The sequence below is a fragment of the Takifugu rubripes genome, chromosome 3 (assembly GCF_901000725.2).
Source record: "Takifugu rubripes chromosome 3, fTakRub1.2, whole genome shotgun sequence".
NCBI classification, from domain to species: domain Eukaryota; kingdom Metazoa; phylum Chordata; class Actinopteri; order Tetraodontiformes; family Tetraodontidae; genus Takifugu; species Takifugu rubripes.
The window spans coordinates 5,919,445-5,947,444 of record NC_042287.1 but is presented as its reverse complement, the minus strand read 5'-3'; the positions used below and the strand labels follow the sequence as shown (position 1 = coordinate 5,947,444).

Sequence of the window (28,000 nt, the reverse complement as noted above, 5' to 3'; positions counted from 1 at the left end):
ATGTCCTGTTTTGGTTGATTTTAAATCAAGCAGCGGTCAGGAAAGACAGCAGTATCCTCAAATCAGTGCACAAAACAGAGAAAGGAATTCTCAAATTAGCAATGGTTTGGTCTTCAATTGCAGGGTGGAGGAGAAAAAGGCAACCTTTTATCCGGCTGATGCAAAGAAAAGCATTTGTAATACGTGATGAAGGCCATTATTACTCAAGGTGGTGTTTTACTAAACAAAGCACGTCCTTTTAAGGCTACACAAACATAATAAATTAAGATTAGATGTTATTCAACACACATTCTGACTGAACGATGTTTTTACATTCAGTTCTGCACACAAATCTAATGTGCGTTAAGCGCAACGTATGAAATCTAGTGAATGAGGTCTGTAAACACTCAGTTCTGGGTCCAAAGTGATCCCACTCCAGCTGGGGGACAGTTTCACTGCTACTCAGCTGGCTGCTCTCCATCCTGCTCTTTAACCTGCTCTTCTTCACCCCCATCAGCAGCTACCTTCTCCTGTGGATCATTTGCTGCTGTTGCCGTGACATCCACCAAGCTGATGCTGCCAACCTGCTGTTGCGCGGCATTCTGGGTGGCCGTCAAATGCTGCAGCGCGGCCGGCAGCGTGACCAGCTGGAACTGAGGACCCAGCACCTTAACGAAGGTCGCAGAGCCGCCGGCGCCAGCTGTGGCCTCCTGCTCTACCGCCGTGGACAGCACAGTCAAATTAGAGGAGTCGGTGGCGAGCTCTGACCCTGAAAGCGAAGAGGTCAAAAAGGTGTAGCCATCGAGGTTGGTGGCGGATTGAGCTCCTGCAACTGTCAGTATCTTGCCCAGTGGCAGGCCAGAGAGATGGTTAAGAGGGAGGGTGATCTGCGTGGGGGCAGCGCTGACCGAGGCTGGGCCAGAAACGGTGCGTGCCAGCCGGGGACGCTTGGGTGCTGGGGGTGCCGGGACTGGAGCAAGGGTCATGAGGACATTGTTGAGATGCTGAGATTTGTTCTTCAGCTCCTTGGCTCGTTTCCTGTGCTCATCACACTGCTGCTCCAGAGCTGCAATGGAACCTGGCTTCATTAATGTGCACCACAAGATGCATCGAGGCCAAAGAAATAAGCTTTTCTACTGCACACAAGGCAGGATTTTCCAATGTTTCCCCCACTTATCTCTTCAGGAATGAAATCATCTCACAGCTATCCATTTCTAGCAGGTTCAAATCAAATTTCGAAGCAGTACAGGCAGAATATTGGCAGGTTATATACTATTTTCTTGGGTAAATGAAAAACTCTATCCAGTTTCAGGTGGAAACTCAAGGAAATGACTCCTTGACTCCAAAATGCTGATAAAACCAGAGAGCTAGAGTCCTAAACACCCCCCCTCTTTCAGAACTTTGTTCTGACTGATTTACATTTGGAGTCTGGAACACTCTTTTGATGTTGGAAGCACCTGAATCTTCTAACTACTCCAGCTGATGGTGGTCTAAAGAGCACTCTTAAGAACCTGAATAGGGTCCATGTACTGACCTGCGAGGCTGCGTGTGTACTGCTCTCTGTAGCGGTCCATCTGGCTCTTATGGCTGGCCAGAACCTTCTTCACAAGGTCCAGCATTCCAAAGTTCTGCACTATATTGTTGAGCAAAACTGCATCTGAAAATCAGTTTAGGGAATTCAAATTTAGGAACTGGAAACTGATTTCGCCGCCGCTCTGGAGGAGCTATGCTGTGTTCTGTGTGAACACCTTTGCTCTGCTCGGGTTGTAAAGACCTTTTAGATGTTGGGAGCGCAGATATAGATAGAAAGACAGTTACATAATACACATACAATCATAATAATAGTACATTATGTAAGACTCATACACAATATATATAGTACGGGGTGGTGGGAGCTCAGTCTGTAGGGGACTAGGGTGGGACGCGGAGGGTTACTGGTTCCCCCGGCTACCCTGCGAGTTAAAAGTAGTTACCCGTACATCCTATTAGTAAATGCTGTATCAAGATAAAAACGCTAATTATTATTCCAATAATGACATATCTGAGGTGATCCTGACCTTTGACCTGCAGCGGTGGGTCACACACTCTCTCGTGGAGCCCCTTCAACACCTCCTGCAGTTCGTTCTGGAACTCCTCCACCACCTTGTCCAGCAGTCCCACCTCCTTCACAGCATGCCAGAAAACTACCGAGGCCTCTGCCCACAAACACAAGAAACACAAGTCCAGCGGTCCACTCGGGCAGCACCTTCACCCAAATGAAAGCATGCGTGCACGTGCTCATCACCCCCGATTGCCGTGACCCACTCCGAGATCTCTTCTGATGCGTCCTGAAATGAAGATGCTGCTCCGTTCACTAAAACACAGACAGCAAGGTGGAAATATCAAGGCTTGAGTTTTGCAGGCAAACACCAACTGTCACACCTCCCAAACCCAATGGTCATTTAATTCATGTACTGTATACAAGTAGTGACTTTATCCATCTCTTTATAGGTTTCTCTCTCAACAGCGAGCTTGAATTGTTTAAATTTTGTATTCGTACGCTGTGCCTGTGTGCAAAAAACAGTTTTTATCAGGTAAAAATGTTGGCAGAGACGTTGGAACCTACCACTGACCGACGGAGAGGCAGAAATGAGCTCGTTCGACGGGTCGCTGCTCATTTTTGCTCCCACCAGGTCAATCTTTGTACTGCGGCAGGTGTTAGAACAGACCTTTGAATGCTGGTAGAAGTCAAGTTCTCCTGAGTCCATGATCTTCCTGTTAGTAGACAACAGGAGATAAACTTTTACACATCATGGAGCCTTTTTACTGTCCAATATCCCCTATAATTACTGACCTGAGCATGGTGCTGTTGAGGCGAATGGCTCTCTTCCAGTCTTTGAGTGTGGACTTCCCAGCCAAGCACACAAACTCCTTTGGGCTGATGAGCTGCTCATTGAACTGTTGGGGGAAAATTCTAATTACTGAATAAACCATGAATACATTGTGTGGAGGTAATTATACATGTAGAAAAACACATTAACACACACCTTGTCCATGCTCACATCATTCTACACTCAATACCCAAGATGAATAAATAAAAGCAGAATTTTGGAATTTTTCTTTCAGATTTATATTTTTTAAAAACACTAAAATAAGACATTGATGTAGGTGTTGAGCCCTGTTGCTACCACTCTGTACATACAGTGATTTCCTTTTCCCCACCACGTCTGCGTTTCTTAACACAGCAGCGTATACCTGGACACATTTAACGTTGATTCCAGGGCAGACAAACTTTTTCCATATTAGCGTAGCTTTGGCATCTCCACACGTGATTGGGTAGAAGACATCAGCCTGCACATCCACCGCCTCTGTTAGCTTGACTGCAATCAGAGTTCAGGAATTCAATGCACGGCACAATCTGTTACATTATTAAAGAATCAATAAAATAACTTTCCAATGTTCCTCAAGATGAGGCTGAATTGTAGACTTTCAGCTTTAGCAAAAGCTTCACAAACACTCCATCCAAATGTTGAATAAACTGAATACTCTGATAGTAATGAAATTACAGTATTACAGATGACAATGAAACTCTTCTTCCCTTCAATTTCTCACAAATGTGTGTCTTCCTAACATTGGCCGCTTTGTCCCACGCCTCCAGCTAGACAATGATGCTGGGACAGTATGACACAGCAGCTGAGTGCAATGAGGACTATTTCCAAATGGCCAGTGTTTTGAAATGTTGGTAAAATCTGCTTTGGAGGAAGGAAAAACTGCAAATCTGTATTAATCATCCAGTATAATGGGAGGTCAGGGTGCCAGAGCAGACAAAACACACAGCCAAATTTCCTTTCAGTGAACAATTTCCCTTGACAGCATGAAAACCTTCCAATTCATCACCACTCTACACAAATGCAATGGCTTGCAGTTATACTAGATGACTAATAAATTCTGTTAGTTCTTTCATAAAGAAAATAAAAAAGGCAACAAATAATCATCTTTTTCTGCATGTTATAGACCCAGACACTCAGTCATGGTTGTCTGACGTGCTCAGGTGGCAGAATGGGAATTCAATGCCAGATGTATGACTGGGTTTCCTTCAGTATGTGTTTGTGTCTATGTACGGGCATGCACACGTAGGTTGATGTGTTTTGATCCTATCTGATGTTTGATCCATGCTTAACCACCCCTGTCAAACCTGACACACCTCTACCAGACTACCAGACCTAATCAACCATAGACAGGGGAGATATTGTGATGTGCAGTTCTCTCCGTATCCCTCGTTTGCATAAATTGGGCATGAAAAAGACTACAAATTCAACAGTCTCTTGTGGGGGAAGAAGGGGGGCAAGAGGTCCCGTTACCAATGACAGCTTCGTCCTTTGACAGCTGGTTAGTTTCACCAACTTCAGCTATTCCATCCTGTGGAGCGACTGTAATAATGTCCTCCCTATAGAACAAAAGGAAAGTTTCAATGACTGAAGATCCCAAACTGATAATCCTCCTGAAATGATATGCATTACCCTTCCTGGGGGGTCAGTTCTGCAGTAACCAGCACCGCCTTAGTTTGCTCCTCAACAGAAGGGAGGTCATCAACTGACTCCGGTATGGTGACGATCACAACCTCACTCATCACCGCTTCTGAGGGAGGAGAAATACAGCAGTCACAAAACATAACAAAACTGTCCAAAACTTTCAATCCAACAGGGCAATTAATTGGCTCAGAGGGATCAACTGATAAGTTTTCAGGTGCGTCAAGAAATGAGAATTAAAGAAATACAAGAATCTCAGGTTTGTGAAGACTCCACACTCTGCTTCTGCATCCTTGGAGGACCACAGACGTGTAAATCGCCTGTACTGCATACCTTTCTTGAATTTAACGGAGGTGTTGATCGGGTGGCTTTGGATGCACATAGAATGTTGGCTTTTTGGGGGTCCTATTTTAGAGAACAGTGAGTCCAATGTGGAAACGCTCATTGTTGACATGCAAGTTTTACTGTAGATATTCTGCATTCTTTTATAGTAAAAACAAATGGGACGTCACGAAGGAAACCACCAGCAGGGAAAAGATCTTACCTTTTAATGTCTAAACCGTCTTTTCGCGGGGAAAATACACAGTTAATTTACCTGACGTGGTCAAATATGTGTCCGCGGAACTAGTCTGGTTCAATTCCATTAAAGAGCGAAAAGCAAAGTACATCTATTTCATGTTGATAAGCATCCTTTTAAAACTGCACCGATGGCGAGTTTTTAAAGATTTTAATAAATTGTTTTCTGTTTCTTCTTTCTGCGATTTATTTTCCGCTCTCTCTTCTTCTATTGTTATTTCCAAGCAAAAAGGGAATTAAAGAGAACCGCTGCCCCCAGTTGGTCAAATGAAGAATTACACCAATCCTCGGTACAGGTGCAGCGCTCCAGTCAGGCGCTAACCACCACCACCACAACAACAATAAAAATAATATTAATACTACTAATAATAATAATAGGATGATTTTGTTGTTGTCGTCATAAAACAGTATATTTTATGGCAACAGATAAACAAAGTTACTGAATAAACTAAATTATCCCGAAGTGTTTTCCCTGGTGAGCTGTGATTAGGAAAGCCTAAAAAGTTTTTACAAAAATATTGACCTAAATTTATTGCGTTTTTGAAGGGGAAACTTTATATTTCTATGATTTCTATTACCCAAAAAAGGCAATCAAAACAAAAAACCTTTATAACACAGGGGCGTGGTTTATGAGCACACCGTGACGTAAGCGGAAGTTCGGCCAGGAAAAGAAGAGCGAAAATGTCTCCCCCTGTGAATGCGGGTCCAAACGTGGTTGAGAAGATACTACAGTATGAAAACTTCATAAACGAAGTTCTGAAGAGAGATTTACAGTGAGTGATTCTCCAATGCCACATAGACCTCCATTATATTTTCCACTCTTATTTATTTATCTCCTATTGATATTTCCAGGCAATTTAATTGAACGTCTCCAAAATTTAACACACACACACACTTAAAAAATGACGCTGATTTTTTTTTTTACATCATTGTCTTATTTAGATGTGTTATGTGTCTATGATTTCTACTTAAGGTCCTCCTGCTTGGATGCAGTCTAATGTTTTAAGAAAAGACAAGATAAAAGGAATTTGTGACATTTTTAACAGGGGCCAACAGTTTAGCCACAGCAGGCAACACATCCCAGAATATCTCCTATTTGAGCTCAAGCTGCTTGCACCAGGTAGACTCGGACTGGTGCAGAACTGATGATAGATCTCTTGAACTCTGAATCTGGTGAGACTGATTTGCTTCAATTAATCTGTAAGGCTTATTTTATGCGTTTTACTTCACTGGACAGATCCAGCTTTAGATAATGTCTCAATTTCCCTCTTTTTTTTGCTTATACCAGTATTCAGATAGACTATTTGATATATTTTACTGATTTACAACTAAATCGTAAGTTGAAAATCTCTGCGTTTAAAGTATTATTAAATGAACAACCAAATATTTTTGGGTGCAGCACCTTTCCCTTCTGCTCTTGGCCACTAGCCATAAAAGTTTGTTATAATGTGGAGTTATCAAATTTGTTGGGAGTTCTGCAATATAGCAAAATAACACACCAGTTCTGATTCTTCACCATAACGTTACAGTGGTTTACTGTACTGTTGATGATTATGGCCACTTTTGGAAACGCTCACTGTAAAGATGTAACAGAAATGTCAACTTTTTGTGTTTCACAGAAAGGTGCTGGAAAAGAGAGACTCCGTATATGAGAAAATATCACAGTACCTGCAGCTGAGGAGCATCATCCAGAGTTTGCAGGTACTTTTTGTACTTTTTTTTTTTTTGATAGAGCTGTTGGTCTCTGGAACCTAAAATGAGGCCACAATAGTCTTTAGACAAACAACTCAAAACTTTAGTTTCGTATTTGGACTCTAATTACACCAGACCGACGGAAATCGTAACGATTCAAAAACAACACCAGAGTGGAGCGTTTCATAACACAAGTTTACAATCACAAGCACAACTCACCAATTGGACAATACAGCCTGTACAAAATTGACAAGAATATACTCTAACAATTAAACACTCAAATATACATAAATGAATGTGTACATGTACATCACAACTCCCTTTCCAACACTTACACTAGGTACACTATTCTATCTATTGCTTCTTATAGATTATATGACATCTAAAGTGCACCCACACACATCTGAGTTGCACCCACACACACTCTCACACACACACACACACACATGCAGTCAGGGGAAATGAGGTGGTGTCAAGACTTCATCTTCAGTGAGTCAGCCGCTCTACACCAAATGCTAGCACCATTACTTCTGGCAGTGCATCGTTCTAAACAAATGACATCAGAGAAGGTAATTTCCCAATGATGGAACAATGAGGAGGTTTCAAAACAATACAATCAACCTCCTGGCAGCTGTTAGACCAGCCCGCACAATGCTGTTTAAGTTTAGTAATATTCATCTCCCACAGGTCAATTAGCAAAAAGGACAGGTATAGTAAAATTATACTAAAATTTTAATTGATTTCCCCTGTAAATAGTTTACTATCAATTCCTTGTCTTGTCTTCTTAACTGCTTTGTCCCTTTCGGGGTAACAGGCAGGTCCACCCCTCGATGAGTCGCCAGTTCCTCACAGAGCCCTATATGAGCATTTGTGGGTTTGGAACCTTGCTCAACAGTACCTCGGCAGTGCTCTGAAGGTGTTCTGGCACCTTCTCCTACTACCAGAACACCTTCCATGTTTTTTCTACATGAGGCTCGAACCCAGAACCCTCCACTTCTCAGCCCAGCCCCCATGAGACTGAGCTATCATCGCCTCAGAAAATCAGTGCTATTGCTTCCAGAGGCAGGCACAACTGGGGGACCCCTCATTCCACACACAGTAGTTCTTTAAAGGGCTTGTGTGTTGAAACATTCACTATGTTCTATCTATAGATGTGGACTCAGACAGCTTATCATTTCTGTGTAGGCTACCTTTGTACGCTTTTGATTCACTCTAATGTGGAACAAACACTGAGACAAGGTGGTTCCATCAAGTATATGAACAGAAAATCTCTAGAGTCTGTTCAGAATGACCACTGAGGTCTTGGGTCACATCTTTTGTATTTGATGACCCATTCCCCAGATTGCTCCCTTTGGTCAGATGATTAGCTCTCTGAAGAGTCCCAGTGATTTGAAACGTCCATAGGTGTGTTTAGAAGAAATAATCAGATGAGAAGGAGCGCCTCAGACGTCCTCCATTTCAGAATGGTGGAGGCCCCTGAGCTTTTGGGGACGCTCACACACACATGCATGTTCCTAAACGAACTGCGCCTGCACCATTCTGAAATGGAGTTAGTCTGAGGCGGTCCTTCTCATCTCATTATTTCTTCTGTCATTATTGTGCATTTTCACCTTAAGACATCTCAAAGATTATCCACAGAAAAGGAAGAGCTAGCGTGTCACAGCAGAGGGTCTGAACACGAGAAGAGAAAATGAGAGTACAGGCTGATCCAACTGATCCCAAACCGACCCTGCTGTCTCTCGGATGATTAGTATTCAATCTGTTTATTAGCATTACAGAAAAGTTGCATGACTTCTCTAAGGACCTAATTTGTAAAGCCTGAAGGTTCTGCTCATGTGTTTTGTGCAGGAGTCGGGCTCTCAGAAGTTGAAGGCAGATGTTGATCTAGGCTGTAACTTCTACGTCCAGACCGAAGTGTAAGAGGCAACAATTCTGATACATTGTAACCTGCAACTCACAAATAGACACTCTTTTTGGATTCAAATGCCATGGATGTTCATGATAAGCAAAGTTAAATCGGAAAGCAAGTGATTAAAAGGTTTTTCAGGAACATAAAGGAATTCATTTTGTGTTTTTATTCCATGGCTAGACTCAACGCAGCGCAGAATTAGGTGCCTGGTACAAAGTGTGTTCCTTTCAGAAGGGACATCAGTTCTCTCCTCTTAATCGTACATTAACAAATTGTTTCTTGAGCCCTCACTATGACTGTTGAATAGTGTCTTAATGGTGGTTAATTCAGTGGCCTGTTTAATTGGCCCATACGTGCAAATGTGGACGTTTTCATCCCCTTCATGCCTAAATCCCTGCATCGGCTATAAATATATGTGCACATAAATATTTAAAAGAAGGCTAACCCATGATTCTTTTCATTTATTCATGTTTTTGGCAGTGAGGACTCATCGAGGATCTTTGTAGCAGTTGGCTATGGGTTTTTTGTGGAGATGACCCATGAAGAAGCCCTGCAGTTCATTGAAAAGAAGACAAGTCAACTCACACTGTCAGTACAATACATGTATAGTATAGCAAATTCTTCTGCTACTTTATGTCCATTCTGCTACTACAGTTTTTATAAATATAGTGTTTGCTTAAATGAGAGTATTTAGTTGCAGTATGTGCTGACTCGGTACTAACTGTGCTCACCTTTGTATTCAGTATTGTGAGATATCTGTTTTATTTTGTGTGTTTCAGCTTTACGGAGCAACTCACCAAAGACTCGGCAAAGATTAAAGCCAACATCCAGATGGTTCTAGAGGTCAGTTCATTCTGTATCATGATGAGATCATCTGCTAGAACTGACAGTTTTCTTCATTCCTGGTGATAAAATAATGCTAATACTCGGACGGGACACGTAAAACCGTTGTCAAGAGTCAGCAGAGCCAGTTTCTGAGTGGCTATGTTCTTCCCTCAGGGCTTACGGGAGCTCCAGGGACTACAAGACCTACCAGAGATCAGAAGAAGAGAAATTTTATAGACTTCTCTAGGAGTTGGACAATTCTCGGAGATGTTATTTTACCTGAGAGATTTAACGAAGCCCAAAGTAATGTGTATTCCATGTGGTGTGGAATACACATGCAGGAGCAGAGACAGAAGTGTCCCCGTCACCACCTCAGGATAATTGGACACTGTCAAAAATCCTCTTTTAAAACTGTAAAATCTCCATTTGAATATTAATACAAGCGGAGATGGATGAAATGCCACCACTTAATGGCATTGTAAATAAATGAACCATAAGACCCTGAATAGGATTTTCTGCATTAAAGACTCAGTTCATATTTAACGGTTATAACTGTAGGTTGGCCAAGTCAGAGAAAAGGGGAATAAAACTGCCATTAAGACAGTTCTTGCAGTTATGATCATATTGTTTGTGTTAGTTTATTATAAGCTGAAATAAAGCTATTTTCTACTCTTTGGCAGAGTTATATAAAAGCAAGAGTGTAAGACCCCAAATGTCAACACTTTTGAGATATTTCCAAAAATGTTACCAACAGAATTAGCAAACAAAAATTGTTAGTCAGGGTTGTCTGGTGCTTTCCTGAGACCCAGAGTTTGACCCCCTGAGGTGGCAACAGTGAAAGGAAAATGCTTTTAAAGGAAGCAACCTTGGGGAGCTTGTTGCACATTTGCGCTTTTCTACAATGAGGCAGGACAGAACAGCTTCTGGATGCATTTTTAGCCATAGTGCAGCAGCCTGTAAAAGGAAAACCATGGCAACAGAAAAGGCAGGAACTAGCAGAGAACAGCAGGAAAGTCTGAAATTGACAATATGGTGATTTTTCAACAGAAAGTTACACCTCAAACTTTGCCAGCTCATAAGACAGAAAGGAGGTAGTTTCATGTCTCCTTGAGACACTACGAAATAATTTATTTCAGTCATTTGTTGTAGGTCTCCAATAAGCATGGCATGTTCACTGGTCAAAATTGGACTGCTATGATTTTACAAGGATGCTGAATGTAGTAAAATTGTACTTTTGAATAATGTTTTTGCAGCAAGAATTCATCCAGATCAATATTAATACTTGTTTTTTTGTCCTATTAAACTGAAATGCACTGAGGAAATTAACAGAACTGAAGTTCTCTTCATTTTCTCTTCACAGAACAGATGAAAGTTAGTCTTTTAACCAACCAATTTTGTCAAATATAGTATGTGGTGAACAGTCAGTGTAGAATAGATGTGTTAGTTAATTTAAAGACAATTTCGAGCATGTATTTAAGCTGAAATGTTAGCTTGTAGAACATAACTAGTTTCTTCAAGCTTACAGTAAAATACGCTTTTAGTCATTGTTAGGTTTAAACTGTTCATATAACAATGCTGTAACTACTTATTATCACTCCTGACCAGAACCCTGACCTACTTTAGCTGATAGCAGGGGACAACCTGAGCATCCTGTGACACTCCATCCCCCATTTTCTTATATGTTCCTTTTGTATATATCATGCTTTGTTTTATCATGTGACGCTTATGCTTCATATGACACGTACGCCTATTGTAATCTTACATGTCCGTGTGCTACTATAAGAATAAACCTCACCAGGGCCCACACTTGAAGCCCACACTGCAGACGTGTGGCTGCCCTTGCAGCAAGTAAACTGAAGCTTCCGTCTCATTCCTCTGATGGCAACAGCACGGGAAGAAAACTGATCACTTTCTCCCCAACAGTCATATAACACAGATTAATTTAATATAAATACATTCTTCAAAATGGAATTTAAATAACAGCTCCGGATTAGGAGACGTTTACTTTGAAACTCGGAACCGGAAACGCGGGTGTTGTAAATGGCGGCGCGTCATTTGGTGAACTGTTGTGAGGGGGCGTCTTTTTTTTTTTTTTTTTTTTTTTTTACAGGAAGACTCTGGACAAACGTCTACGTACGGCACAAATCAGTGACAAGAACTTTTTATTTCCCGTAAAAAATCCCTCTTGAGGTCCGCGGTCATCTCTGGGGAGGATGTCCCGGACCCTGAGCAGCGCTGTTCGGGGCTGACAGGCGCAGCAGCGGGGAAGCGACGGAAAAGGGCTAATAGCACGCTGGCTACGTCCTCAACGTTCCAACGCCTTTAACTTGGGAAAAGTTTATTTACTCTTAATACAGCGTCGTAAAGAGCCGTTCTGTGCTCGCACGGGCCGGTAGATAAGCAGGTAAAAACGCCCAAGACCAGCACCAACGATGCTGCCAACCTGCTAGTTAGCATAATGACTATCAACAAGTACAGGTTGTGACCAGCGGAGATGTAGCGGAAATCAAAGCGGCTTCCTGTCGCGCGTGAACCCGACAACACGTTTAATCTCGTCGTCACAGCGCGCATCGCAGAGGGTGTGAAGAGGCGTAACAATTCGGACGGCGTCGTAGCAAAGTGGCGTTGAAGTGTGTTTGGTTAGTATGGAGGGACGGGAGCCAGGCGGCGGCAGCTCGGAGCGGTTACATAACGCCAGCAGATCGCGGCAGCACCTGAGGACCGTCACCTTCAGCTCGGCTCTGGCAGCGATCAATCAACACTCCGACAAACCCCCAAACTGACAGACAGACACACGGAACCGAGCTGCAAGAGGAAACACCGCCGGGGACCGACGATCTAACGATGGAGTCCAGTCGCCTGATAAACGGTGAGAAAAGGCAGCGCGGATCTGAGCTTCTAGAATCTGTGTTTACATGCTAGAAGTGGGATGAGCACGGTGCCGCGCGCGTGTGCGTGTGTCGTGTAGAAAGCAGCAGCGCAACAGGTGTGTGTGTGTGTGTGTGAAGCTTGAGGCCTGTAGATGTGCAGTGTTGGGCCAGGTCTTGTGTTGTTGAGGGCTCTTTGGGCTGGGATGTCTCAGCCTGTCTTCGTGCTCGTCAGGGCCTGTTTGGACTTGCACCATCACACCTGTGATCACAGTGTTTGGCCACTGGCTTCAGCCTGCAGAGCAGCTCGCTCTTATCTCCCGGGTGCTCACATCAGCCGTAGATGCTGACCCCGAGCGTGCCCCCTCACGACGGCGCCGGACAGGTGGGCTGCCTGCCGCCCTTGAGGGCCACCTTTCCTCCAGTGTCCATTCAAAATAATCTGAATAATCTCTGAATAATCAGAGTACATTCACATATGTATTGAACAATGCAGACCATATCTTTTAGTGGCTCTAAGATCAAATTCAGTTTTCTTTTTATGCGTTTAAAATACATTCTCAAGAGTCTGGAGAGCCTCTAAACCAGGGGTGCTCAATACGTCCATGGCGATCCACCGGCCCATCGCCAAGGTACTGTTGGTAGATCGCATGGACGTTGGCCGATCATCCGTCCCATCACTTGATTGATCTACAGGGCAGCCAGTCACATGACATCTGAATTTTGTTGACACTTAGAGCCGTTGTTTGCACATGCACACTGACCTAAGTGCAGCAAAGCTAACAAGCTAGTCAGTTCGTTACCGCTATTTTTTCGCTTTTTTTTTTTTTTTTCTCTGTTAAACTTAAGAAAGGGTATAAAAATGAGTGGGGGAGCTGGACCAAGTAAGAAGAATAAAAGGTATCACTTTCATATGGAATAGGAGGAGGACTTTTTTTCACGATGACATTTGTAAAGCGCGTTTGCCTGATGTGCCAGGCTACCATCTCGATACCAAAGAAGGAAAATGTGGAGCGGCATTTTCAGACTGTTCATGGAAAATATGACACCGAATACCTGCCGAAAGGGGAAGTCCCAGTTGTTTTTCACAATGGCAAAAAATGTACATAGTTAATTATGTTGTATTAGCAACACATGCAGTTATGCAACGTACATCAACATAAATTGAAAGAATCCTCAATGTTATTTTAATAACTATAATGGGTCGATCATTTTGACTTGGTCGTTTCATAAGTAGCTCGCATGCTGAAAACGTGTGAACAGCCCTGCTCTAAACCATGGGTGTCTCGACCCGATCCTGGAGGCCACCGGGTTTTCTATCCTACCAGGCAAAAAACCTAAATCCTATAGGTTAACATGTATCGACGCATTAGGACCCTGACGGATTGGGTCTACTCTGGACGCCCCCTCTCTAGAGCCAGCGCTAAACTACTAGCATGGAAACTTCCCCTTTTAACAGGAACAGAATTCTTAATGCAGAGGATTTGGAGCAGTAACAATACCAGTACATTAATTGTAAATGAATTTAACTTGTAGCACAAAGAGCCGGAACATCAGTGCAGCGAGCATTCCACAGGAACACCGGAGGAATTTTCACATTTTCCTGATTTAGGAAAATCACAATGATGGTGAAAAAATAACTGAACCGTCATCGGTCTTTTGGCAAAATTTCAGCTAATTGGCTCTGAAAACACTCTGCAGAATTGAAACATGTAACATTGAACACCCAAATTCACCGTGCAGCACCTTTGTAATCAGTCAAAATGGTCGACGGTCCATGAGATTCCCAATTTAATTGAACCACCGAATAACTTGCCTCTCTTTAAAGGAAAATGAGCAGCACTGACTGACGCACGCGCGCACGCACGCACATTTTTCTGGCAGCAGTTGGCAACATCGTCGTCACCGATGCACCAGAAAGTTAAGCTGCACTTTCAGACCAGAAGTGAAAGATGCTGAGATAAAGCAGCTTATTTTGTAGTCTTTAAAGATGAAAAAGACCAATTCAGGATTGTAATCCAAACCAGCAGAGTCCAGAGGGCTCGAGCCAGGCGCTCAGTACTGACCTGAAACGCTGGGAATACTGGGAATTGTGCAGAATACACGTGCAAAAGCAATCTGACCACCACTGGAAGGAGAGGCAGCTACGCAGGAGTGAAGGGCAGAAATGATGAGACAGGTCTGGGTGAACCAGCACAGGGCAGAAATCAGGGGGGTCAGTGGGGGAGCACTGGGAACACGGACGGGAAGGAGAGACGACCGATGAGTTTCCTTCTTTTTCTACCGTTTTCCACAACATTTCATCCATTAAATCACTTGCAGCAGCTCTTGAAGATGAAATACTCTCATATTTTTGTAATTCTGCGTCGTCTGAAGATGTCAAGGACTGAGATAAGAGGGAACTTTGCACCCCAGTATCAACATTAACTGCACCTTTGAGTATGCCACTACTCAAAGTCTAAATAAATGAATGGCTACGGCTCAGGATCGGTAATAGGATGGGGAAGTTTGGCTTTAGTCTGTTTTAGGATTGGAGCAGGTTCCATCTCAGGACGTCCAGAAGGGCACCGATGACCCGGCCCTGGTCGGGAGACAGATCCCCATGGAGACCATCTGCCAGCTGATCAGGCGCATGCTCAGGCCACACGGCCAGGTCTCCATATTTGGCAGTTCCGGGCCCTCAGGAGCCACTGGCGCTCTGTCCAGGTCTGGCCCAGACCCCGTCCGCTCTGAACACTCCTGATTCACATCTGGAGTTCCTGTCAATATGCAAAGTGGATCAACTTTTTAGTTCCAACCCTTAGACTTTATTTTCCCAAATGAACTCAGAGAATCTCTGTCCTGTCATTCCTTTTGAGCCGCAATGATGCCTCGTTCTGGTGTTCCAGACACGGTCCATCCCTCCATACTCTGATTTGCATTCGGATCAGATCAGTGGTGACGCTGCCCCCCCCCCCCAAATCAGGAGCCCATGTTTGAACGTGTCTGGGCTTCAGATGGATAAGTTGAATGAAGGTAGAATAGCAGCATTGTTACCTCTACCCGGTTCTGCCGTTTCGCAACATGTGGTTAATGTTAAATCCAAGGATTAGGTGCAAATCCAACAGAGAAATCACAGTCTGGCTGCAGGAATCAGGCTCTGCACTGACAGGAGATAAAAATCTGGAGACGGGCACCAAGCCCTGCTAGTGGCCTGGAGGTGTTCATCAAGTGTTAGTAAGCTGCGCCTAAAAACATGAAATTAAATACCCACAGTTGCCATTCCAAAGCATTTTTTTTTAAGCGCTGTGAGTGTAATGACAGTGTAGTGTGTAATGACGGTGTGCTCACTTTCATCACTCGTACAGTTCAACGATGTGCATCAAGGGGGGGGAGCAGCTAGCATCTTTAGCACCCTGTCCAGATGAACGTATCACAGTTCAGCCTGAGAGTGGTGCTTTTATCTCCTTGGATTTTATTGGCGCTTCACAAACACCAAATGTGTGTTTGAGCGCCACCAACTGGTGCGGTGTGTGCCTTTCCAGCTCTATCGCTGAGCATATCTTGACACTCTTTGTGCGGAATAAATCGAAAACAGCGTTGCAATATAAATGAAAATCTACGACACCATTAGACAGTTCTTGCCTGTAAAGTGTTCGGTCCAGTTAGCAGCCAGTGGCCCGCTTCCTGAAAAGCAGGCCCAGCTTTTCAGCAGTAACATCTCTCCCACAGCACAGCCACAAAGGGGCGAGGATTCTGGCTGGGTGTGCACGCTCTAAACTAGGACACCTTGCAGTCATTGAGTCAGCCATGAACTCTCTGTATGCTCTGTTATCTGTAGCGTGTTGCAGACGCAGATAGGTTTGGTTTCGTTTTGGCTGTCAGATCGGCACGCCATCAAAGCACAGCACTAAATGCCGTTGGTGTCGCCTTCTACTTTAGCTTTGAAGTGTTTCGGTGCGCTACACAACATTGTGTTGTGCTGCTGTGCTGCTTGTGCCGACGCAGATCCATCCTACAAACCCCCACAGACAATAGCTGCGTGATATTGTATTTCTATGTGTGCACAGCCTCCAAATATGTCTACACGATTCTTGTATGATACCACTCTCTTAGGTAAGGGACAAGCTCCAGATTTCATTAAGCTTTGAGGGGAAGCGGCACTTTCTGGCTGCATTTACTTCTGTCTGCGGCCGTCCATCTCTCGTGGTTACTGTAGATGAAAGGCCCCTCTCCATGGCGATGGTTTCCAAGGTGCTCGCTTGTTTGCATCTCACCTCATCCGGTGGTAATGGGGCTCATTTGCATGGCTGACTGGCATCTCTTCAAATGCTGCCATTCAAGGGTTCGTTGTGAGTTTAGGTGAGCAACATTTAGAGGACCCTTGGTTTAATACCAGGTGGAATCATGGCAACAAAATGTGGAGAGTTTTAGCTTAGAAATGGGCCAGAAATATTAAAACCTCTGTGTTTGCTATGTTAGTATTTTGTAATACAGAAACTTGTCTATTACTAGGTGTGATATGAATTAGCAGAGGCACATTATCCTGGGGTTGTTACTTATTATCTAAAGGAAGTGACATTAGCAAATTCTGTGGCTCCGTTCAACAATTCTATTGAGGCTCTGCTAGAAGGATGTGGAATCAGCAATGACTGAATAATATTTAGATACCACTGACTAAAGAAATGACAACACAACACAAAAGAATAATAAAATAAATGTAATTTTTGCTGTAATCTTGAAATATTTTCTCTTTCTTGCTTGATTTCAGCTATGGTTATGGACAACAGGGTCTAGAGCAGCTGTAATGACACCTCATGGGATCCTACGTAAAGTGCTCCAATTTAATTTAGCTTTATTTATATATTTTCTGGGGCTGAAGGTGAGTGTGCAGCGATGGAGGGAGTGACATCTACAGATAGACAGAGACACACAAAACTACAGTGTACGTGTGTGTTTGTGTTTTACTTGCAAGTAGGACACTCTTACGATCCGTTAGGACGTGAAAGGGAATTTAAATTGATCTTTCAACTCAAGGACATTGTCACTTCAGAGAACTTAATTGTGTCGTGTTGTGTCTCTGGGATTGACCCCCATCATTCGTGCTTTCTTCTCCCCTTCAGCCATGGACCCCTCCATCACACTGTGGCAATTCCTACTTCACCTGCTGGATGACCAGCAGCAGCGCCATCTGATCTCCTGGACAGGTGAGGATGGAGAATTCAAACTGCTGGATGCAGAGGAGGTAGCACGTCTGTGGGGGCTCCGCAAGAACAAACACAACATGAACTACGACAAGCTGAGTCGAGCGCTACGTTACTACTATGACAAGGTAATAGTGAATCTCCACATGACAGAAACATGACCCACCAAAAGCTGAGCAGATAAAAAGGAGTTACATACAAGATCAGATCATTTTGAGTGTATCAATGCCAAGAAATTAGACAGTGTTCTGCAATTTAGGTCTTTTAAGAGAGATGTAGGTTGGAAGAACTTCACTTTTCCAGGCTGCTGCCCCCCTCGGTGGGAAAATGGGAGGATTTGTTCAGGCTTAGGGGTGCAGATTAATAGAGATGAAACCAACTCTGGTGTTCTGAACTATTTTAGGAGCAGAGACCAAAAAAACAACCTCATCAGGGCGGGGACAGGTTAGGCTTTTATGATGGGCCCAACAACTGAAAGGCAGTGTTGTTCCTTTACAGGGAACCCCAACTATGAAGACATTTAAGCCTGTTGTCCTGCTGTTGGGGTTGTTTATCACTGTCCGAAGCTGCCATGACACCTAATCCCCCATTGCATTGTGGGTCCAACTCGGTCAGACTGCTGTTCAGAACGTGCTCAACAAGTCTCTCCTGAGTTTTGTAGGCATCGAGATGATGCCATGATAATCATTGTACCACGACTATGCTAAAACAAACGCCATTTTCCTCTTTTATATTACCGCTGACAGCTGCTGTGAAGAAAAATCACACAACAGACTGGCTCCCTCTTGGTAGCCATGGCAACACAGTTTCCACTTAAACACCATCCACCGCATCCCACTTTAGCCTCTGTGCCTCCCAGGTTGTCGTCAGGAGGCTCCCTCTTAGGCCCCTCATCACCAGCCTCGCTCTGGTTGCGTTCAGGCTCCATTTGGAAAGCCATGACAGCCACATTCATGTTCGCTATTAGCAACCATCACTTGTTCAGTTTTATCATTGTATTTGGCAGACGTGCACAAGCGTAGTCGATCACCGCTCCTGTCTATACTGTAGCACGCCTCCCTGACCCTGTGTGCAGGTTCTCTCCCACTACAGGCAGAAGGTTTAAATGTCTTCAGAGTCGGGGTTCCCTTAAAGCCAATGTCTCCATTTGCACGGTGGCTAAAACTCGGCCAACAAATCATCATTTTTCAGCTTTCACAACGAGCTTGCTCTCAAGGAGTTGTTGAGGAACGTGGTGCACACGCTCTCCAAAAGTAAATGCAAAGATGAGGTTGTTCAGACAAACACAAAGTTGTCCCATAGGATTTAAGGGAGGCTGCCGGGGCGCCGTTAGCTGCTGCCTTCCATGGGTGCAGACCAGGCAGGCAGCAGAGAGAAATTAGGTTGCAAGCAACAAGCTGGAGTCCGGGATTGTGACATTGTATCGTGCTGTTGTGGCAGACTGTCGGGGGATTACCACGTTATTATTTATTATCGCAGGATTAACTCGATGAGGTTGTCAGAACATGGACTACACAGCTGTTGTGAGGGATGCAGGCTGAGGGATTACTACCACCACTCATAATATTCCAACTCTTTCATATACATTTATTGTATATATCGTTGTTGGGTTTACACTCTATGGATTAATTTGCATAATACTATATTTTGGCCCACATGTGCGTTGTGTGCGAATTCACAACGGTTGTGGTTTTTATTAAAAACCATAAAAGCTGAAATGACGCATCGTTAAATAAAGATGAATTTCGTCTTCTCTGCTTAGAGTATTTAAACATCTTGGTCTTAATCCTGACAGCCTGCAGTGAGGAGTGTTCAAATCGTCCGTCTTTTGTCATAAATATGTCAAAGAAAAAGTGAAAACTTTAATGTTGCGGCTGTAATTCGGCACGGACAGAACCAACGTGGAGCTGCTGAAGCACGGCTGCACCTGTTTCTCTCTAACCTTCCTACTCCTCCAGAGCTGTGACATCACCTCTTTGATCTTGTACGAGCAGGCCGACCTCTGTGGCTCTGCCCAAGAGTTTGAGGTGGTTTTCTGTGTGGTTTCCTGCTGCAGAAATGCCGGTACTTTCCTGACCCCAAGGGTTAAATCGCTATGGTGACGGCCAATCTGACAGATGAGGGTTCACAGGAATCTCACTGGTCTGATGTTTGCAGATGATATTGTCGTCTGTCGTAGGAACAGGAAGGATGGTAGAGATGAACGTTCCACTTTGGGTTATTTAGAAAATATTCACTGCAACACAGTTTTCCTACATCCGATTCTGTTTCATTTATTCCAGATAGAAATGACAGAAATGGAGATTACGCGGAAAGAATTCCTACCACTGATTTTCTGATGGGTTTCTCTTGCTGTGATTCTGCTTTCAGAACATCATCAAGAAGGTGAGTGGACAGAAGTTTGTTTACAAGTTTGTAAGCCAGCCCGACCCCTCCGTGGCCGAGGGGGCCCGCAGTGATGAGGAGGTGCTGAGGAGGGATGGCGCTAATCCCAACGGCCAACCCAAGAGTCAGGGAGCCTTGACCTCAGCTTGCCCTTCAAAGAGTTTAGCACAGGTGCGCTGTTTCGGTCATTTTATCGTGGCTGAACGAGACTGAATGAATCTTTTGTGAGTTGACGGGGTACATACTGTGTTTAATATCCATATTTATTTTATTCTCAGCGCTCATCACTCAGTGCATCCCAGAAAAGCTCCCGTAACGACTACATGAAATCGGGGCTGTACTCCACCTTCACCATTCAGTCACTGCAAGTTTCACCCAATTCACAGCCAGTTAAAACAGAGCTGCTTCTGCAACAGGACCCCATCCCCAAGGTGACCCACATGCCCAAAGAGGTAAGGGTGCACGGACGGACGGAAGGAAGGAAGTGTGTTCACAGATTTTAATTTCTTTCTCCGTTCCTGTTTCGTCTCTTCTCGTCCCCTTTTGCAGGTGTGTGTATTAGCAGAGTCTAAAGCTCCACCTGCAGCAGTCGGAGGTGTCGACTCCTCTCTTCAGGTTATTGTCAGTCAGCCGTCTCCTTGTCCAACTCCAGCTCTCAGCCCGCAGGTTCCTGCCAACACTGCCAACCAATCCCAGGTCAGAATGACATGTTGTGAGATACAACACCGGTTATTCTTCTTTTTCATGTTTAGTTCAGCTATATAATGTGCGTAAAGCTTCATCTGGTGTTTCTCCGCGTTATGGGAGGCTTCTGGAAGTCGCCACAGCCGGCTCCTCTAGATCTAGAGAAGGGGTGAATTAGCTGTCACACTTTTGCTTCACATCACCTTTACATGTGAACAAGCTCCTTATATCCATCCTGGCTGGTTCACACTCAGCACGTTTACAGTCGCAGCATCATCAAAATCAAGATCTTGTCAGAATTCAGGCCTTGTCCCAGTTCACACGAAATAGGAGAAAATCAACTAATTTAAGGTTCCGTGTCCTCCCCACCCACAGGCGTGGATATGTGCCTTTTCAACAGGTTAATACCATCATTGTACAGTTTACATTACATACTTACTGTACATGTTACTTGTGGACATATGGTGAGCAACTTTCCTGGATGTTTTTGTTCGGGGGGGTTGTGGAGTGTACAGTAGTAAACATACTGACTCCCTCACAAAGGGGGGAAGAGGATGAGGATGTCACTGTTCACTGGACACCACATACATGAAGATAGCAACGCTCTAAAGTCCCTAAAACCCAGACTGTGGCGCTACGTGCAGTGACGAAGATTTAAAAAAAAGTCTTATATGAAAAGTTTGTGGCAGTTTGTGGTAGCTGCTGCTTGTTTTCTGCTACAGTGGCGCTTGGGTCTGAACCCGCGCTTCAATGATGGCGTGCATGTGGCGGCATTTTCTCACGTTGACTCCCCGTTTGAGTGTTCTTGGTGAAGTTAGTTTCCCGATTGACAGGATCAGCAATTCTTTACTCATCTCCTCAACCACTTCTTCTCCTTTTATTCCCAGAATCCTCCAGATCCCCCCCAGATTTATCTCACCAACGTCGGGGATCCTCCCTCTCTTATTCCTCTTGGGCCCGTCAAGGGGGCAGGTAGTTCCCCCCTACAGGTGTCCATGGGCCCACAGTTCCAACAGCAGGACAGCTGCGGGGGGGCCGCCCATCCTGTCAGTTTCTCCACACATTCCCATTCTTCTGCCCAGCCCAGCCACCACTCGCCTGTTTTCGTCATCATCAACCCCCCGGCCCCACAGCAGCAGTCAGCGGCGGCAGCTCCGTCTGCTACGTCTGTTCCTCCGCCTGCCATTGTCACCCCACCCACTGAATGTGCCCAACACCCCATCATCATCAAGGAGGAGCACCTCCCGTCGGAGGAGGAGCTGCTGGAGATCGTGTCTCTGCAGGAGAAAAGGGTGGAGGAGGTGAGACGGAGTAGATGGATTTAACTTTTTGACCCATGTCGTGCTATTTAAAGATAAGAGTGAACATTCCACTCACAGAAATGTAGTTTAGGATTTGCATTCTTTGCATATTTGCTCATTGGTTTTTGCCTCCAGGTCCCTCAGCTGATCTTTGGCCCAGCAGAACCAGACCCGCCACTTACAATCATAGAGAGCCCCCCCCCTCCCAGCATGGCACCTGAGCCTGAGCAGCTGTCTTCAGATAAGAGTGAGGGTGAGGACGTGGCCACAGCCATCCAGGCCTTGCCTTCCGTTTGGGTTCATGTATTAAAAGACTGGGTGTTATACCGGTTCACCGTTATGGGGATCCACATCTGAACGTTTGGATCCCAGGGTCGAACTCCTCGTTTGCTGATCTACTTTGGTTAAACCTGGCTGAGACTTTTCAACAGGATCTGTACAAACAGAATGACGAGCTGTGCATTGTATTATACTTTTTGCTTTAAGCTAAATCGTCTGCACAGTTCACCACCTGTGTTCACATCGGGGGGCTCAAATGTCACTCTGGCGTCGCCATGGATACTGTTCTCGTCTGATTTGAGATCGGCCTCAGTCTGAGGTGAACGTGCGTCTCTTTCAGGTCCCTCTGCTGGTCAGGAAGAGGCCTCCTCGGCTGTCACGTCAGCAGATTCCAATCCTCCCAAACCAAAGAAGCCTCGAGGGCTGGAGCTGCCCTCGTCCCCCTCTCTCTCCAGCGTTCTCTCTCTGGATAAGGTCGGCCGCGCACGCTATTAGAACAGGTTTGCGAGCAGGTATTGTTGTTTTAATTGAAAGCCTGAGACATCGCTTGTGTGTGCAGGTGAACGCGGCGGTTAACACTTTATTGGCCCCGGGATCAGCGACCAACACGCTCACTCCATCTGTCATCACCCCACATTCTTTGGTAAGCTCTTGTAATCCGCTTCAATAGCACATAATAAGCTGTTATAACGATTACTGATGGCAAAGAAAGTCAATGAAATAAAATCGGATCTACAAATGAATCTTTATTCTTTAATGCGGAGTTAAGTTAGACTTTAGACCTGGAAATTTAGATTATTCCATTTATTTTATGCTTTTTTTTAAAGTTCTTTCTGCCTGATGATTTATGCCTTGATTCCATTTGATATATTAAACAAAACCAGGATTTATTTATTCAAACATATATTGAACAAATGTGTTTCCAATGGTAAAATCCGAAATTACGTCATCATCAGAAATGGGTAAACTGCTGTATAATTGAAATAAAACAACTTGTTCTAGGTTATTTCACATTAAAAGATGAGTACTTTGCTCTGTAAACTTTGCTGATCCTTGCAATCATCATTGTGAGTTTGGACCTCTTCCACCTGACCGTTTCAAATGATCAATAATAAATCTGGTTTCCATCCAGTAAAATTCTCAGCCTTGATCAAGAAGATTTGTTGGGTTTGGACTCTGAACAATTGGAACATGAACGACAACAGAAACTCACGAGACAATCACTAGAAAAGTGACCCGTTCCTCAGGCATGTGCAGCTAGCTAGCTGTGCTGCTAATGTCGATGGTGCAGCCCTGTTCACGCCCTCCTCACCTTCGCCACTGTGATATATGAGGAGGAGGAGGATACCTGTCGTGGTCTCAAGCAGATGCACACAAACACTGATTCTGAAACTATGAAGCCAGGACTGTGTTGAAGTAGCTCATGAGCTCGCTGGCTTATTTTCTTCTGTTCTGTTTTTAAGACACCAGTCTTGTTGACGCCAAGTGCTCTTCCTTCTACGATCCACTTTTGGAGCACACTGAGCCCCATTGCACCGCGCTCGCCGGCCAAACTCTCCTTTCAGGTAAGCACCTGTTGTGTCCATCTATTGCTCAGCCGCAGTTAATGTGAGCAGTGGTAAACGTAGGGCGACGCTCTGGGTTTGCGGGGGCGAGTACAGGCGACATTGCGGGACCCAAAATGTGAATTTGACCTGCAATGTTGTCCTCACACCCACAAAGGCCTGTTTGAGGGTTGGGACTTGGTTTTAAGGTTGGGGATCCAATGTGGTTCAGGTTAAAGCCTCATTCATTCAGGTGCGATGTCAGAGTTGCGTTTGTACTTTGGACAGATGACGATTTGACGGCTGTCTCTCTGTCCGTCCTCAGTTCCCCACCAATGGCAGCAATCAGATTCACATCCCAGCTCTGAGTGTGGATGGCCTGTCCACGCCTGTGGTCCTGTCCCCTGGTCCACAGAAGCCCTGAGCTCCACGTCTGCCTTACACCGCTCGTCCGTGGGCGCACAAATCGACTCCTAGAAGATGGTGGATGGTTTGGGTTCGAAAGCCCTCCACTGGAAACCAGCAGCCCTCCAGTTTCCAGTTGCTGACTATCAGAAAGACGCTTGCAGCTGGACAGATGTTGCAGTCTGCTGGATGCTGGAGACGCCACAGCCTCCTTTAATCTCTTCTGAGTGGAGAGAGCAGTCGGATAATCTGTGCTAAAACTCTGAACCTGTCTTCAGTTTTTAGAGACAGGAAATGGAGCAGGTCGGAAGCACCTTTTTGAGTTCTTACTGGAGGACGGACGACTTTGATCTGTTAATCCCGTTGAAAGACAACGATATTTTCAGGAAAAGAATTAAGACCTGAATCATTTGTTTTGTGTTTATGCAGATTTGTCAAAACTATTTACAATCTAAATGTGTATTTTCTTAGAAGCAAGAATTCTGTGATGATGATGAAGAGTTTAGCTTGTGGACGGGCTCGAGGGGCTGGTCAGAATCTTCACACGGACGTTTTTTTTCTTTCTCTGTGGAGAAATCTGTTAATTGTCTGAGAGGAAACTGACGGCGGGACTGATGGACCTGTGGCTTCATCACAAGTGTTTATCATTCCAGACTTTATTTTCTACTTCTGCTGATGGAAGCCGTGGCGTCAACCGTGCAGCAGGTTCTCTTTGGGCTGGCGTTCAGCCACCAGTGTGGTTTTCTTTCCCTCTCAGACTTTCATCAACACTGACACTTGCTCTAATGGCCAAGCTGACCTGAAGCTACCGTGGTTGGTTAGTTAGGGTTTAACACCAAGTATAGCCTCTGAGGTGAAGCGCATTGAACTGAAAACACACTTTTGTATGAACTGACACTCAGTTTGGTTCTTCTTCTTTTTTAAAAAAAAAAAAAGAAAGACTGTTGTTGTTGCCATTGCTGTATCTTAACTAGCTGAGCTCTGCTGCAGCCACGTAACCTTACCTCCTTGACTGTTGCTAACCTGCAGGTTGTTGGTGCGAAGATCCCTGTGCTGACGTGCTGTTGTGCTTCTGTGTGTGATGCCGAGGCTGCCGACACATGCAGGAACTGAGTGAAGCTGAAAGCTTTGGCCGCAGCTCGACGCTTTGGCGTGAAAAAACACTCTCCTCCTTCATTTATCAGCACGACATTGGATGTAGCCCAATAAGAGGCGTTCTGTTTGTCATAAAGATTCTACTGTTTTCAAGTAGAAAATAGAAGAATTTGCGAGTGAAACCCATAATCAAGAGTATTTGAGCCACTGGCAGGAAGACATGATTGAGTTGGTCTTGATCTGTCGAAGGCAGCTCTGGAAAGCTCTAAAGTTGCCCTGAAACGAGCTGTTTTGTACCATTATTCACATCGGCAGTCATTTTAATATTTGCATGAGGTTCTAAAGACTCGTCAGGTTCCCTTTTTAATTGATCTGACATGAGACCGGCATGCCAACACCTTTTCAGCCTCAGCTCAGTTCCCGGTGGACTTTCATTGCCTCAGCCAGTACCTATCTAAAAGCAGTGCCAAGCCATTGTCTCTGACCGCTCCCTTTTACAGCATGACTATTTTTCTATAAGTGATGGTGTGTTTTTATCGTCTAGACATTTTACGGAGCCTTAAGAGATTTCTGAGAAGGATTCAGAAGACGGGCGACTTTCTCTGTGCAGCTGGTGATTACGGTGATAAAACAAAGCCATTTCCCACAAAGACTTGGACATCCTTAATGTAAAGTTACATTTCTCTCACCAGCAGCACATAAAGAATGTTACTATGTATCCCGATGCATTGAATTCTGGGTAACAACATTTTTGTAACGCTTTGCCGGAGGTGCAGTGTGAAATAAACGACGTCCTGGGTTGTAAATTCAGATTGTTGAAACTACCAAAATAATTTTTCAAATTCTCCTTGAATGTTTGAAGTCTGCAGACACATTTGAGACAGAAACTCTGGATTCTGTCAAACACGATCCAAAAATCTACCCTGGACAGTAAAAAAAATGAAAGTAGGGCGTCCCCTTTCCTCTGTCCAGTTCCCTGCTGTTCTGGGTTGGTCGAGCTCTGTTTTGACACCCTAAACTTTAACATGGGAGCAGAACCGGTGCTGCAGTCCTGTCCAGTATTTTATGCTCCAATCATTTGATGTATGTTGGTTTTAAGGGACCAGGTGGCTCAACAAGGTCTCTTTCCTGTGCGCATCAACTCTTTTCTCCAGGGCGATGAAACGTTGAGCGTCTTGGCTGCTGCTGCCAGGTGGTCGGGGACATTTCGGACCCGAGGCTTTTCAATGCAGGTGGCTGCTGACGGTAAACTGATGTTACAGGGGACGTGTAAATGTTCTGATGCCTCATTTGCGAGCCTCTCGGCAGACGTAGGTGACCATCCAACAGATTTTAGTCTCCTCGTCTATGCAGAAGGCCTGAAATCGGTGATTCCCTTCTCACCAAAGTGTCGAGCCGTCGGCCTGACCTTCCTTAAACGGGCGCCCGGCGACCCGTATGGTTGCCACGTGTTGGTGTTCCACCGTGCGGCTGATGCTGCGCAAGCCTCCGTCGATGAGAACCTTGTAAACATCTAGGGCGGCAGCAGCTGGGAGCTTTCCTGTAAATAAATGTAATGTGAATGTAAAGATCGACTGCATCTATCGTTCTGTGTTTTACGGCCTGACGTGTTCTCTGTGCCCCCCCCCACCCCTCGGCTTTGTCTGAGGAATTTACGGGGCAGGGCCCGCTTCCGTTGCCCTGACAGGGTTCTCAATGTTACGCCTGCTCATCAGTTAGGGGAACTGAGGCTTCAGCATTTTTATGGACTCGATTCAGTTTGTGAAAGATGTTCTACAGATATTTCCGTGTTTTTGTAGATATGGAGCACAATGGAGGCGAATAATAAATCTATTTTATTCTCTACAGCCTGGTGTGTTTGATTCCTGACTGATCCGTGTGGCTTTCATCCTGCTGGAGGTTGTAAATGTACGTTGAGCTGAGGCTAACGCTAATGTTGCTAATGGAGCCTTTTCATTGGTATCGGTTATTTCCTCGTGCCGACGTGAGGGAACATTAGCAAAATACGAGACTCAATTGTAAATTGTCTTGTTTTTCTATTTGGCAACAGTGAAAAGAACATGTTGTTGCCCTTCAGCTGTAATTTCAGTGTTGATCCAGTCTAAGTTGTGTTTCCCTGTAGTTTTTAATTTTTCACATTCTAAAATTTGTAAATACTTTATTTACTTTGTTCAGAAACAGTGGAGTTCAGGCATCATGAGGACCTCAGAACTGGAGCGAGCTGGTCCACGTTTTAGCCTCTCTGCCAAGCTGTGACTCACCTGCTCCTCGAATGACTCCTGTGGAGTGGAACTTACTGGACACGCTGTCCTCAGATCTGATGACAGCATCTCCAGGAACATCACACCATCGTTCAGGGACTTCAGTGCTGTGGTTGCGGCCCCTCATTACTTAAAGGGAGAGCTTACACCTGTTATCTGAGTTATTAGTTGGATCAGAACATCTCTCCATGGAGCACCACTGGTGCTGCACCGGGGTGTTGGTACCACTGGTGCTGACAACGTCCTTTAGAGAGAGAGAGAGAGGAGCAGCTCACAGAGAACCGACCTCCTGAGTCATGTTTTCTTTTCTGTAATGAGCGTCACCATTTTTACATAATAACATCACACAGTTCCTGCCAGTACTTGCGTAACCCAACACCGGAGTGTAACCCAATCATTTGTCTATTTACTACACACAAACACACACCATTGTACTTCAATCTTTGTGAGGACTTTCAAAGCACAACAACCGTCACAGCCGACCCCGGACCCTGAATTGAACCCAGT

The 28,000-nt window shown here is 44.8% G+C and overlaps 3 protein-coding genes across 8 annotated transcripts; 2 read left to right on the top strand and 1 right to left on the bottom strand.

The window, feature by feature from the left end:
- Positions 1–3: 3 nt before the first annotated feature.
- On the bottom strand, positions 4–5,293 carry gmeb2 (glucocorticoid modulatory element binding protein 2). Of its 4 annotated transcripts, XM_011621824.2 has the most exons (11): positions 5,032–5,280; positions 4,821–4,892; positions 4,479–4,596; positions 4,320–4,405; positions 3,214–3,338; positions 2,813–2,916; positions 2,585–2,733; positions 2,264–2,332; positions 2,037–2,174; positions 1,514–1,636; positions 4–1,045 (listed from the first exon to the last, which is right to left on the bottom strand). In XM_011621824.2, exons 2-11 carry the CDS (start codon positions 4,867–4,869, stop codon positions 438–440), a joined length of 1,569 nt encoding a protein of 522 aa, XP_011620126.1. In that variant the 5' UTR covers positions 4,870–4,892; positions 5,032–5,280; the 3' UTR covers positions 4–437. The 4 variants fall into 4 exon arrangements, with proteins under 4 accessions (XP_011620126.1, XP_011620125.1, XP_029689888.1 ...); XM_011621823.2 differs by lacking the exon at positions 4,821–4,892 and having other exon boundaries at positions 5,083–5,293; XM_029834028.1 differs by having other exon boundaries at positions 4,821–5,281.
- A 413-nt stretch (positions 5,294–5,706) lies between these two features.
- Positions 5,707–10,815, top strand: uxt (ubiquitously-expressed, prefoldin-like chaperone). The gene is made up of 6 exons (XM_003963043.3): positions 5,707–5,836; positions 6,683–6,764; positions 8,604–8,671; positions 9,145–9,252; positions 9,444–9,507; positions 9,664–10,815. The coding sequence occupies exons 1-6, from the start codon at positions 5,745–5,747 to the stop codon at positions 9,724–9,726; spliced, it is 477 nt and encodes a 158-aa protein (XP_003963092.2). The 5' UTR covers positions 5,707–5,744; the 3' UTR covers positions 9,727–10,815.
- A 761-nt stretch (positions 10,816–11,576) lies between these two features.
- elk1 (ETS transcription factor ELK1) lies at positions 11,577–27,079 on the top strand. 3 transcript variants are annotated; one of them, XM_029833663.1, is made up of 11 exons: positions 11,577–12,358; positions 17,459–17,667; positions 19,910–20,095; positions 20,203–20,376; positions 20,474–20,620; positions 21,496–21,909; positions 22,045–22,156; positions 22,529–22,662; positions 22,748–22,831; positions 23,652–23,753; positions 24,058–27,079. In XM_029833663.1, the coding sequence occupies exons 1-11, from the start codon at positions 12,334–12,336 to the stop codon at positions 24,154–24,156; spliced, it is 1,686 nt and encodes a 561-aa protein (XP_029689523.1). In that variant the 5' UTR covers positions 11,577–12,333; the 3' UTR covers positions 24,157–27,079. The 3 variants fall into 3 exon arrangements, with proteins under 3 accessions (XP_029689523.1, XP_029689524.1, XP_011620128.1); XM_029833664.1 differs by having other exon boundaries at positions 22,045–22,162; positions 22,541–22,662; XM_011621826.2 differs by having other exon boundaries at positions 22,045–22,162.
- The last annotated feature ends 921 nt before the right edge of the window (positions 27,080–28,000 follow it).

What these genes read in the sequence shown, in the direction of transcription:
- gmeb2 (XM_029834028.1), bottom strand. Translation starts at nt 4,968, where the DNA reads ATGCAGAATATCTACAGTAAAACTTGCATGTCAACAATGAGCGTTTCC. An exon ending in CTCCGTTAAATTCAAGAAAG is followed by an intron (nt 4,597 to 4,820) that starts GTATGCAGTACA and finishes CTCCTCCCTCAG; the next exon opens with AAGCGGTGATGAGTGAGGTT. An exon ending in GTGGGTCACGGCAATCGGGG is followed by an intron (nt 2,175 to 2,263) that starts GTGATGAGCACG and finishes GTTTGTGGGCAG; the next exon opens with AGGCCTCGGTAGTTTTCTGG.
- elk1 (XM_011621826.2), top strand. Translation starts at nt 12,334, where the DNA reads ATGGAGTCCAGTCGCCTGATAAACG. An exon ending in TGACCCACATGCCCAAAGAG is followed by an intron (nt 20,377 to 20,473) that starts GTAAGGGTGCAC and finishes CCCCTTTTGCAG; the next exon opens with GTGTGTGTATTAGCAGAGTC. An exon ending in AGGAGAAAAGGGTGGAGGAG is followed by an intron (nt 21,910 to 22,044) that starts GTGAGACGGAGT and finishes TTTTGCCTCCAG; the next exon opens with GTCCCTCAGCTGATCTTTGG.
- uxt (XM_003963043.3), top strand. Translation starts at nt 5,745, where the DNA reads ATGTCTCCCCCTGTGAATGCGGGTCCAAACGTGGTTGAGAAGATACTA. An exon ending in AAGACAAGTCAACTCACACT is followed by an intron (nt 9,253 to 9,443) that starts GTCAGTACAATA and finishes TGTGTGTTTCAG; the next exon opens with CTTTACGGAGCAACTCACCA. An exon ending in ACATCCAGATGGTTCTAGAG is followed by an intron (nt 9,508 to 9,663) that starts GTCAGTTCATTC and finishes TTCTTCCCTCAG; the next exon opens with GGCTTACGGGAGCTCCAGGG.